Raw genomic sequence first — 12,755 nt, forward strand, 5'->3', positions numbered from 1 at the left:
TTTCTGAAATTTGATTTCAGGGTTTAAATAAGTCAGCTGTACCGTGTGATGCGTTTTCAGATTCATCACTCATCAACTTCCTGTTTACCGAGCACTTGCATATTTTTACACTATTAAAATTATCCACTTGTGGCGGGGGTATCATCAGTGAGCAGTAGCTCGCATTTTCACTTGTTTGACCTTGACCTCATTTTCATGGTTCATTGGTCAATGTCTAGTTTTCTTTGGTAAGTCTGTTTTTTAGAAACTATAAGCAATTGGTCATCTATATTCAATGTATTGAAGATTGTAAGGTTTACATGTACTGTATTTCTTGTTTGGTTTGTATGACCTTGACCTCATTTTCTAGGATCTTGTTAAAGGGGCACTAGCTACGACATATATAAAAAATCTAAAGTTTGATTTTTTTCTGTTCAATCAATAAGGAAAGTGAAATAGTGAAATAACAATTCGCTTTCTGCAGCCAAAAAGGTTCAATTTTGTCAAATTACGCAAAGAAACATTGATAATTAGTCATTCACTTGCTAGTGAATGAGTCGACCTCTTTAAATCCGTATTCATATGAACTTCAATTTAACCTCTAGCTAGAGATTGACAACGCATGCATTGTACGTGTACTGGTTATTTAAAGAAAAAGAATGTCAACAATGAAAGTGAAACTACGGTAAATCATTTGATTACTAATTCGATGTACATAAAATCATTCTTATACGATTAAAAACAATGAGAAACATCTTTTTTTAATCTATATAATAAAATCAAACAGACCTATACAAATCCAATTGCACGTGTTGGTTTAATCTATTCATGTCTTTATTTATGTTTACATCGCTTATTATATATGGTCATCTGAGGTCAAATCGATAGTTAATTAGATGGCGTCTGGACTAAAATACACATGAAACGAACCTATAAATTAGCTACCCCATGCTCTGTAAACTGTTTATTTTAGACTTTTGATAGTTTGGATAAATGTTTTACATAGTTATAAATCAAATATGAGAATTTGAGTCAAATCGGTGACCATGAATTTGACAGCTAGTGCCCCTTTAAGTTTATATGTGATAGTTGTAGAGAAGTTTTATTTTTAGGACTATTAACATAATATCAATGATTAGCAAAGAAGGCAAGACATTTCAGCATGTGCACTCTTGTTTTAATTTCATTAAGTACCAGTATTTTTATGTAAAGTTATTACTATATCTCAGTTTTCATGGAAAAATTAATTTCTTCAAGCTCATTTTAACATATACTTAAATTATATGGTTAATTTATTCCAGTGTAAGACATATGCACCCATTATAGTTAACGATGTTGTATTAGGATTTGATCCAGAGAAGACATGTGAAAAAGTCAAATTATGTACAAGTAAGTTTTATATTTTATGAATTATGATAAAATCTGGTGTCAGTCAATGGACAACTTTCGAGTTTGGTGCATTACGTCTTAAACTTAGGTTATAATGAACATAATTCCTGCCTTTAAGGGGCATCCTCACTTCTGTTCCAATGTTGAGAGCAATTAGTTGAAAAAATGATAATGCTATATTGTACAAATTATTCGCAAATCAAATTCTTATAATTGTTATTCAGTATTGCTGCTTTTAAGATATTATTTTTTCTTGGTAGAAGGGAGATAACTCTATAGTTTCTTTTATTGGAATACATTTATAAAAATGACATAATACATTCATGAACATTTTTGAAAGATATAAAGTTATAACTTATTCTGAATTCAATAATATAGGAAACCCATAATATCTTGCATGGTGGATTTCAAAAGAAATGGAACATTGAGATATTTGCTGGATGTATTTATATAATGCACTCTTGTGGGTGCTGCTTTAGTTTATACTTATAGATTATTATTGATCATCTCAACCAGATTGATTTTCTCGCTTGAGCCAGGACGGCGAAAGCAAGAAAGGCAATTGAGTTGAGATGACCAATGATAATCTGTTTATCGCTATTTTACCTATGACATCGTTGTCAATTTCATGTCAATTCCGTAAGCAACGTGTCTTGCCTGCTTAGTTTCTATCGATAATTTTCCATCTCAAGCGAGTAGCATTATATGAAAAATATCACAAAAAAGATCAAAGGAAAAATGCACAAAATAGCCATAAATATTTTTATCCCCTGCTTAGTATATTTCTAGGATTTTGATTGGTTAAGGCACACCCTTACAAAACCCATAGCCCCTGAGGGTTGCTAACCCATATCCCAGGACGTTGCTACCCATTACATCGGGGAAATTCACGCGCCTTTTCCTTTGTTCCATGATTGTTCCTTATGAAATATTGTATTCTGTAGATAATCCATGATGTCTGTATAATAAGATACCTAATCCACTAATGATTCTATCTTATTATGTTGATTATTTGCACTCATTTTAGTAAATGCATCACTATTCTGCCACATTGTCAATGAATGGGACTACTGACCTAGCTATGCAAATGACCCACGTTGGCTTCACACTGTCTATGATGTAACTCTCACAACTTTGAGCGCCAAATTCCACCCATTTCACTTTCTGTCATTAGATTAAAAATGTCTACCATGTTAAAAATACATCAAAATCCCAAATTTCAATGAAAGATATTTAAAAAATGAAAAAAACGTTACTTTGACTTTAAACTTTGTGGTCGAATTTCTCTAAAAATCGCCAGATTTAGACTAAGACCGGAGATAAATTCGTTATCTATGTTCATATTCGTAGATATGGACATTTTAACAACCTTCAGTACCCTGTATACCCTTCGGCTGCGCCTCAGGGTATACTTGGATACTTCAGGGTGTTTGAATATCCATATCTATGGATATGAACGTAGATAACTTATAGTATTAGGTTTGTCTTCACTGAGGCTCTTATTCCTTCAGGAACCGAAAACAAGACAATTAAAACAGTGCATATTAGTAGCAAGGTAGTTTAGATTTTATTTAAATTTCTTTCACCTTTTTTCAAGACAAATATATATTTCCAGATGACAGTATTTCATGGTCACCTAAATTTGGACCAAAAAAGATTGAGAAGATGATCACAGAAAAAGTTGAGGTAAAATTAGTTTTAAAGTTGTTCTTGTCTTTAAAAAAGAAGTTCTTTACATATTAATTGAATGTGTTAAGATCTTTTCTCCATTTTTCCAAATTTAAAACCATTTTTAAACTCCTGTCAAAATTTTTAACTAAATTATTTCTACTAATTGTTAGATTTGGCAAAATCTTTAAATGTGTAATAAATGATCAATTGAATTATGTTATAATACTTATTATAAAAGGAGATATGTGCATTAGCCTACAAGTTATTAAATACTGTTATCAAACATTTGTGGAAGATTGCACATACATGTATATTGCAGCTGTGCACCAGCTATTGTGGAATGTGTTTTTTCTCCATTTTCGAAATTTAAAACTATTTTTATACTCCTGTCAAAATTTTGACGGGACATATTATGGTATACAAATGTCCGTCCATCTGTCTGTCCAGCGTAAACATGTCGCACCGTAACTTGAGAACCACTTATCCAAATTTCATGAAACTTAACATAACATATTTATTCTATTTAAAGCCCCCCTTCTAATTAACGCCCTCCTACCGAAAATCGTGCGTACAGAACTTTTGACATCAAATAAACGCCCCCCCATTTTGTAGTTAAAAAATAAAATAAAATTGAAACTTAACCATTACAATATTGCAAAGACATCGACCCGGTCACTGAGAAACATGAAACGAAAAATGAATAATGCCAATGTTTTCATCCACTCCGATAATCCAACACAGTGTGTACAAGTTCCAAAAATAGATCTGTCAGTTACACAGTACGCTGTTGAAATTATGTTCCATTGATGTGCACACTTGTTCATTCGAAAATTTTAACAAATTATTTGATGAGGTCACATTACCAATAAACGCTATTTATAGATTATGGAGACAATAAGAAACACGTGTATGTTACTATAGTCTGTTTCAACAAAATTCAGGTAAAGGTCAATGAAGTAAGGTACGAAATTCGTTTCTCTAATTGACGCCCCCCTTTCAGAAATTGTCTTCGCCCCCGGGGCGTTTATTAGAATAAATACGGTAGTTGTTTTTTATGATGGTCGAACGATCTGTATACTTTTTGGTGAAAATAAGACTTAAATGTTTTGAGTTACAGCACTTTATAACTAAAACAGTGGTGTGTGTCGCACCGTATCTCAAAAACAATTTATGATTATTGCTTAAAACTTTACTCACTATTTAGTTATTTTAAACTAAATATCTACTTTTTGGTGATGATTCAAAATTTCATTTTAGAGTTATTGAGTTTTTTTGTAAAAAAAGTTTTTTTTACATGTCGCACCGTATCTCAGAAACTATTTATGATTATTGCACACAAAAGACGACAGGCGTATCATGCGCTTGTGGTGCAGCTGTTTATAACCTTTTATAAATTTTTCTGGCATGGATCTATATTGTGTTATAAATGATACACATAAACATAGCTTCAGTAATTAATTGTGATTGTGAAGATTGTACATAACTGTGTATTATTCTTGCTGAGTCCAGTATGAACCTAAATTTATCATTGATATTTTTTCCAGACAAGTCAAATATATATGTTATTGTTTCTTTTTCCAGGCAAGCCCAGGCTGTACTTTATGTAAATTTATAGTACAAGCTGTTAGCAACTACACTACCCAGAATCAGTCAGCTGCGGCCATTAACGCTTCAATATACCAAGTGTGTAATGAACTCCCAGCTCTTCTCAAGAATCTGGTAAGGGTGTAAAAGTTTGATGATATTCATAATTGAGATCATCCCTAGTTTTTTGTTGGCTCGATCATTTTGCTTTATGAGTCTCAAGTTTTCTATGTTTTGTTTTGTGTACTATTGTTTGTCTTTTTCTATTTTAGGGAAAACAGTACTAAATATTCTGCCATAGGCGACAATACTAACATTTTCTAATTTTACCACTTTTTATAATAAAAACCTGGATAAAACAGTTATGTGTGGTGTTAGTACTTTATTACTCTATTTTAAAAATTGAAGCCAAATAGTATCATGACCAATTTCCAACGGAGCTTGTTTATGTTATCCATGCCCACCGTCATTTTGCAGCAAATTTATAAAATTTTGAAAGCCTTTTCGAATAATTCTCTAGAAAATATTTCAATAGGTTTTAAAATTTATATTGTAAATATAAATACTGCTCCTAAGTTGACTTCCTTCACCTGTCTTGGGTACACAAAAGGCCAACCTAATGCTAGGAAAATGTAATACTACCGTTTTCCCTATAGCCATTGCATTGTCAGTCAGTTTTAAATTCAATTTATGAGTTTAAATGTCCCTCTGGTATCTTTTGCCCCTCTTTTATATAGATGAGTAAGTTTTAAAACTAGTCTACAAAATGTTTTGCACTGTTTCCTTTTCATCCTATTTCTAAACATTGTAAGGCCACGCCAATTAAATTTCTTGTTCTACGGATTTTTGGACTCAAAAATTTGGGGCGAGCGAGCGGTTTTGAAAATTTTAATAAAAAAATATTTAATTTGCAAATTTTAGAGGCGAAGCTTGAAAAGTAAAGGCGAGCGATTATAATTTTTTTTTGTAAACATAAAATAGTAGGTTTTGACAATTTTAAAGCTTGATTTCTGACTTGTACTTTGACATTAATTTTCTTTAATTTCTGAAGTATGTTTTCCCTGTTCACCAAGAAATAATTAAATCTGGTCTATGTATGTGTGACTGACAATGAGACAATTCTCCATCAAAGTCATAATTAGTTTGGGGACAACCCCTTAATGTTATAAATATCCCTTTTACATGTTTTATGAGGGATCAATATAAGTTAAAATATATTTGTTTGTACAAAAGGGCTCATATTTTCTCAAAGAACTATATATCTATCTGGTATTAAATGGTCAAAACATGTCCAAGAATTTTGTAATATTCCTGGACTTGAACCATGTTAACACATTTACTTTAACAGTTTAATATTATTCAAAATAAGTGGACCCCTCTTTTAGAAAAAGTTGTTTAAAATATGATGTAACTCTCCTCTTTTTGAGTACAAAATTCTAAGTTTTCAAAGGTTTTGTATAGAAGGACTATACAAATCCATGGTATTTCTATTTTCATTTCTACATCAGTAAAATGACCCCTTGTCTGAGGGAGGGTTGTTCTCAACCTGATAATAACAAACACAGGTCAAAGTACGGCCTTTTACACAGGGCTTTGATACAGACCAAACAGCAGGCTATAAAGGACCTCAAAATTATTAGCTTACACAATTCGAACAGGAAAACCAATGATCTAATTTATATATCATGTATATCCAAACGGGAAAATACCAATGAACAACATCAACAAACGATAACTGCTGAACGACAGGCCCCTCAATCAATCAGGACAGGTGCATAAACATGCACCGGCTATGGATAGTTTTGTTTCGCCAGCATACAATATAATTGCAGTTGAAGGCAAATCCTTCAGAAGTTCTTTGTACTTTAATCCAACAACGAACATGTTTTGATAGGGAATATAAGTAAGGGGGAAAGTAACCAATTTTTTGTTCTTTACAGGTATTCCCGCTGATATAAATTTATATTGGAGCACTCCCGCTTTAGATAAATAGGTTTCATGCTGAAACAAATATTCTCACAGATATTTACAAAGTGTGGTGGGGTGCTTTTATGTTTAAAATCCTTATATACAGGTTAGACTGTGATTTTAAAAACAAATGCTGATATCTTTTTATAGTATTTACAAAAAAACGGTGCGGGAAATGGACATGATTACATTTCCGGATGCGGGAAGCGGGAATATAAAAAAAATAAAAAAATTCTGTTTTGAAAAAAATAGGTGCGGGCGGGTCCGTCGAACAAGGAATCAAATTGGTGTGGCCTAAAAGTTAACTTTAAAAGTTTTTAGTCAATATTTGTGTATTAACCTCTCACCTTAATTGTATTTGTTTAATTTTATTTCAGTGTCAGACTTATGCACCAATTATTATAAATGATATTACAGCTGGGTTTGATCCTGAACAGACTTGTGAAAAGGTTAAACTTTGTTCAAGTAAGTGATAACCTAAGAAGTCTTAACCAAATTGTCATGAAGTAACAAAATCCTGTTTTAGTAATTGTTTTTAATGATAAAAACCAAAATTGATTATGAAGCAAGCTGAATTACCTAAGCAATTATGATTTCAAAAGCAATCAATTATTTTAGATAAAATGTTACTGTAAATTAAAAAAATATTGTGTGCATTTAATATTGTGATTTTTGAAAAATTGACAAAAATACAAGATTAATGATTGTAATTTCTTAAGAATCTGCATTTTCATATTTGTATCAAGTATCAAAATGTGAGTTCTTATTATTGTGATACTCACACAGTCACATTTACTCATTGTTGAAGGCCACAAATGACCTACACTTGCTTTTTGGTTGGAATTACTGGTGGATAGTTGTTTCATCAAAATCTTCTTATTTTTATATTAAAAATTAAATATGTAAACAAATTAGACCACAAGTTATGTACTTAATTTGAGAGGTCATCAGGAGGGTCATAGTTTTGTACAATGAATGACATTTTAATTACCAGATTTCATGTACAAAGTATCTCTTTGATCTTATATGCTTTTAAATAATCATTCAAATAAATATTTTTATTATCTTTCTCTCAATTTTAGACGGAAGTTTATCAGATGAATCAATTACACTAGAATCTATTAAAGAACTGGAAAATGTAAAGGTAAGTAGATAAGTTTTCTTACACCTTTTTTTCACCATTTAGGATTCCAAAATGAAGCAGTTGTCTGCACTTTATTTTGTGATGTCTTTAGACATTGAACTGATTTCATTTCAGGTATATATGGGTGAGTTAAAGATGTTTTCAAAAGTTTGGACGACAAAAAATTTATAGAAATTCAGGACCACACATAATACCACATGCATAGGCATGAGTGTTGTAACACACATTTCTAGTTTTGTCTTTTTATATCACCTGGTTCACAGGGTCATCTTAGTTGTGGTCATCCCTTTGCATTCATTTGCCTGTCTGAAACAATATTTTATATTCACTCAGAAACCATTGGCTTATTTGAAACAGATAGGAATAACCTAAGGAAGATCCTTTGAAAACATGTCCTTATTTCATTATGATTGGGTGAAAACATGGCCATGAGATCCTTTGGAAATACAATTAATTTTTATTAAACTTAGTGAGATTGATAATTTACTCCATGCATATGATGTTTCACTCTTTAATTAGAATAAGTTATGACACTGCATGGATAACCTCTGAAACTTTTGAATTCAATTTTCATAGGTAGTGGTCTGCAATCTTTAGGAAAACTTCAAGCTGCCATCAAAACATACTCTTTGTTAGCATCTAAATATGATCATAGATGCCAGGTACGATATACAGGCTCCTTGGAGCCCTGAGTTTTAATTTGTTGTTGCATTGAAGGAAACCCCACATTTTGCACTCTATAGGTGTATACAGATAGATTTGTGTGGACCAGAAATGTGTCAATTTAGTAATTTGTGCATTGAAAAGTTAGAAATAGCACTATTTTGCACTTTGTCCTTTATGTTAGTCTGATATATTACCCTCAATTTCTATTGTTCATTTTGAATTAAGGTTAGTTTTTCCCTATACATTATGTAATAGTTATACATGTACCAGTATTAGTTTGCTTCAGTTAAGTTATATCTTAGTATCTAGATATATGAACTTGAACATGTAGAGCAGCAGCCTTTGATTTTTGAGGTTTCATGTCTGTAAAGTCTTGTATCTAGTTTTTATTGGGTCTTTTTTCATTTTTTATGCTCTGCTGTACCTCCCCAAAATTGTTTGCCTCAACCAAATGTTATAAAACTTAAACATGATGCTTATTACCACAAAAAATAGATCAAGCCCAAATTGGGTGGTGTCACTTTCACCATTCATTGGATGCCCTGTCATAAACCGTTTCTGTTCTCTTACTTTATAATTAGTTTGCTTCAATCAAATGTTATGAAACTTATACACAATGCTTATTACCACAAAACACAGAACAAACTTGAAATTTGGTGGCTGGTGTGGTTGGTGTTTCCTCCACTAATGAATTTGATTGTATATGTGGTTTCTTATGCCTATATTTTATAGGAAACTAATGGAGTACCTGGCAACAAAGTTTCATTGGTTCATCAAACTAACCAAAAAATTTGCGTTCATATATTGGTATCATGTCTGCATCGTCGTCGGGTTACGGCCCAAACTGTTTAGGAATTAGGGGCCAAAACAGTACTTTTCTAATACTTTGTATAAATTGCTTATTTCTAGACCAATATCAATGGGGTTTTATTCTTGAATTCTTGGGGTTCTTTAATATGCTGAATCTAACTGTGTATTAAGTTTTTGGAATTTGGTCCCTGTTTTTAAATTTCTGTGATTGTAGAATACATGAGGTCCAAAGGGTCTAAAATTAAACTTTGTTTGATTTCAACAAAAATTGAATATATGGTGTTCTTTAATATGCTTAATCTAACCATGTATTTACATTTTTGTCGAGCCTGCAACTTTTGTTGCAGAAAGCTCGACATAGGGATAGTGATCCGGCGGCGGCGGCGGTGTTAGCTAACTTCTTAAAAGCTTTATATTTTAGAAGGTGGAAGACCTGGATGCTTCATACTTTGTATATAGATGCCTCATGTTACGAAGTTTCCGTCAGTCACATGTCCAATGTCCTTGACCTCATTTTCATGGTTCAGTGACCACTTGAAAAAAAAGTTCAGATTTTTTGTAATGTTGAATTCTCTCTTATTATAAGTAATAGGATAACTATATTTGATATGTGCGTACCTTGAAAGGTCCTCATGTCTGTCAGACAGTTTTCACTTGACCTCGACCTCATTTCATGGATCAGTGAACAAGGTTAAGTTTTGGTGGTCAAGTCCATATCTCAGATACTACAAGCAATAGGGCTAGTATATTCGGTGTATGGAAGGACTGTAAGGTGTACATGTCCAACTGGCAGGTCTCATCTGACCTTGACCTCATTTTCATGGTTCAGTGGTTATAGTTAAATTTTTGTGTTTTGGTCTGTTTTTCTCATACTATATGCAATAGGTCTACTATATTTGTTGTATGGAATGATTGTAAGGTGTACCTATCTAGCGGGCAGATGTCATGTGACCTTGACCTCATTTTCATGGTTCAGTGGTCAAAGTTAAGTTTTTGAGTTTTGGTCTTTTTATCTAATACTATATGCCATAGGTCATCTATATTTGGTGTATAGAAATATTTTATGATCTTTATGTCAGTCGCGCAAAGTTTTATTTCAACATGACCTCATTTTCACGGTTCATTGCACAGTGTTAAGTTTTTGTGTTTTGGTCTATTTTTCTTCAAGTATAAGTAATAGGTCAACTATATATGTTGTATAGAAGCATTGTTAGCTGTACATGTCTGTCTGGCATGTTTCATCTGACCTTGACCTCATTTTCAAGGTTCATTGGTCTTTGTTTAGTTATCTTGGTAATGGTAAGTTTATGTGATAGTTGTAATAAAGCTTAGCTTTATACTTAGGACTATCAACATAATATCAATGATTGGTATAGAAGGCGAGACATTTCAGCGTGTGCACTCTTGTATAAATAAGGCCGTTAGTTTTCTCATTTGAATTGTTTTACATTGTCTTATTGGGGCCTTTTATAGCTGACTATGCAGTATGGGCTTTGCTCATTGTTGAAGGCCGTAGGGTGACCTATAGTTGTTAATGTCTGTGTCATTTTGGTCTCTTGTGGACAGTTGTCTCATTGGCAATCATACCACATCTTCTTTTTTATATAGTATACATATTTGTTTAGGGGCCAGCTTAAGGACACCTCCGGGTGAGGGAATTTCTCACTGCATTGAAGACCTGTTGGTGGCCTTTAGCTGTTGTCTGTTCTATGGTTGTGTTGTTGTCTCTTTGACACATACCCCATTTCCATTCTCAATTTTATACCAATACTTGAACCATTTTTTCTGGACAGCTATGAAATAGGTTACGCTTTTGAAAAGTCATTGTTCATGGCTTACACAGTGAGGTTTAGATGTTTATTTTTCTTCAAAATATTGTTTTGTTGTATCTTTCTCACTGACCATTAAAGCAAAGCCTCCTTTAAAAAAAAATCAAAATACTTTAGAAAAGATAAGACGATGTAAGATAGATATACTTTTATTAACTTTATACTAACAACATTATGATAATATAAATGAGAAATTATTTACAATTCTTTGCATCAATACCAAAAACTGACAGACATGTTTGACATTCCACATTATAACTGTATAAAACATCCTTCCAGAAAGTCAAACAAAACATGAAAATTGTATAAATGGAGCCATTCATTTGTAATACATGTATTATCCATTCCAAGATTAATTGTATTAGGAAATTCATTTAAGTATTAGGCACTAGCATGAACAGTGTTGATATAAAATCTACTTATAACTTGATAATTCAAAATTAATATAAGACACAGCATTAAATGGTATGTTTGTTAGTTAATTTTACTATAAAGGATAAAAATCTTTTGACTAAAGTCTACTATAAATATACAGCATAAGATAAATATAGCATACATAAAATAGCATAAAATGCTGTGAAACTTATTACAACATGTCAGTTCTTAAGGTTAATGCAGAAAATTAAATTTACCCAAATTACCGACCTCTCTTAAGTTCCTTGAACTTGTTTTTAAAAATTGTATATATTTATTTTTTTGAAGGTTTTTCTTAACTCATAAGGTTAAATAGAATTAGATATATAACCCTGATAGGTTGGACATTTTAGAATGAAAATTATATCATCCTCAATGTGACTATGTTGTCTTTGCAAAAGTTACTATTTCTTCTTGAAATTACTGTGTAATGTTCACATTCAATATGACTATTAAGTATTTTTTGGTAATATATATGTCTCATAAATAAGTTGTATTGGTTTACATAAATAATAGTGTATAACTAAAAATTGTGATCAATACATCTATAATATGAACATTTAACTATAGAGATTTTCATTTTCATTTAATTTTACAATGGCCCAGGTGTATCCTCTTTATAGTTTTATGAGCACCCTATATTTCGTAGTCCATAACAAAGTAAGTTGCTAATATATAAGTTATATATACATTAAAGTTATATTACATAACAAAGTATTCAGTTAATAAAAGTTTATAAAAATGAAAGTCATATTACAAAATTCAAATACATATCCTTTATATTTCTTCTTATGCCAAAACGAGCTTTCCACCCTATTCTGCAAGTTTTGCTGTGACAAGTTATAGTTACCATTATAATTCAGAAATATTCTGAGATAGCAAAAGCTGTCTACAATTCTTTTCCTGGATATTATAAAGCCATTTTTCATTGTCATATATTTTTTCACACTTTCTAAAAGCTACAATTTTCTTTTTTTACTATATATATTAAATGTAAGTAACCCCCATTTGGTGATATAAACTTAGTAAGTATTTATTTAAGTTGTGATTAGGCAATATACAGTTTCTGAAAAAAATAACCATATTGTAAGCTTACATAAGTAGTTCCTTTACCTCAAAAGTAATAGATCCACTATTTATTATAGACATTTCACAATGGTTGACATACAATGGAAATAATATGGGTGACAATACTATGAACATAAATTGAAGTGTTCTATTTCAGAGCAACCCATATGCTTGTGTTTATGAATACTATAATGTTATACACAAAACTTTCATATATCTATTTCTCTTTTTAT

General features: G+C 31.6%; 2 protein-coding genes across 4 annotated transcripts in view; one reads left to right on the top strand and one right to left on the bottom strand.

Moving 5' to 3' along the window:
- Positions 1-12,755, bottom strand: part of LOC139489204 (WD repeat domain phosphoinositide-interacting protein 2-like) — a 124,849-nt gene that overhangs the window by 44,454 nt on the left and 67,640 nt on the right. The window lies entirely within an intron of this gene.
- Positions 1-12,755, top strand: part of LOC139489200 (uncharacterized) — a 66,657-nt gene that overhangs the window by 28,425 nt on the left and 25,477 nt on the right. For 2 of the 3 annotated variants that reach the window (XM_071275386.1, XM_071275387.1), the window contains exons 19-23: positions 1,281-1,368; positions 2,984-3,054; positions 4,621-4,758; positions 6,969-7,056; positions 7,674-7,735. In XM_071275386.1, coding sequence (XP_071131487.1) covers positions 1,281-1,368; positions 2,984-3,054; positions 4,621-4,758; positions 6,969-7,056; positions 7,674-7,735 — 447 coding nt within the window. The remainder of the gene's footprint in view (positions 1-1,280; positions 1,369-2,983; positions 3,055-4,620; positions 4,759-6,968; positions 7,057-7,673; positions 7,736-12,755) is intronic. The other variant, XM_071275388.1, reaches the window with a different exon arrangement.

This window comes from Mytilus edulis, chromosome 9 (assembly GCF_963676685.1).
Source record: "Mytilus edulis chromosome 9, xbMytEdul2.2, whole genome shotgun sequence".
In the NCBI taxonomy this organism is placed as follows: Eukaryota; Metazoa; Mollusca; class Bivalvia; order Mytilida; family Mytilidae; genus Mytilus; species Mytilus edulis.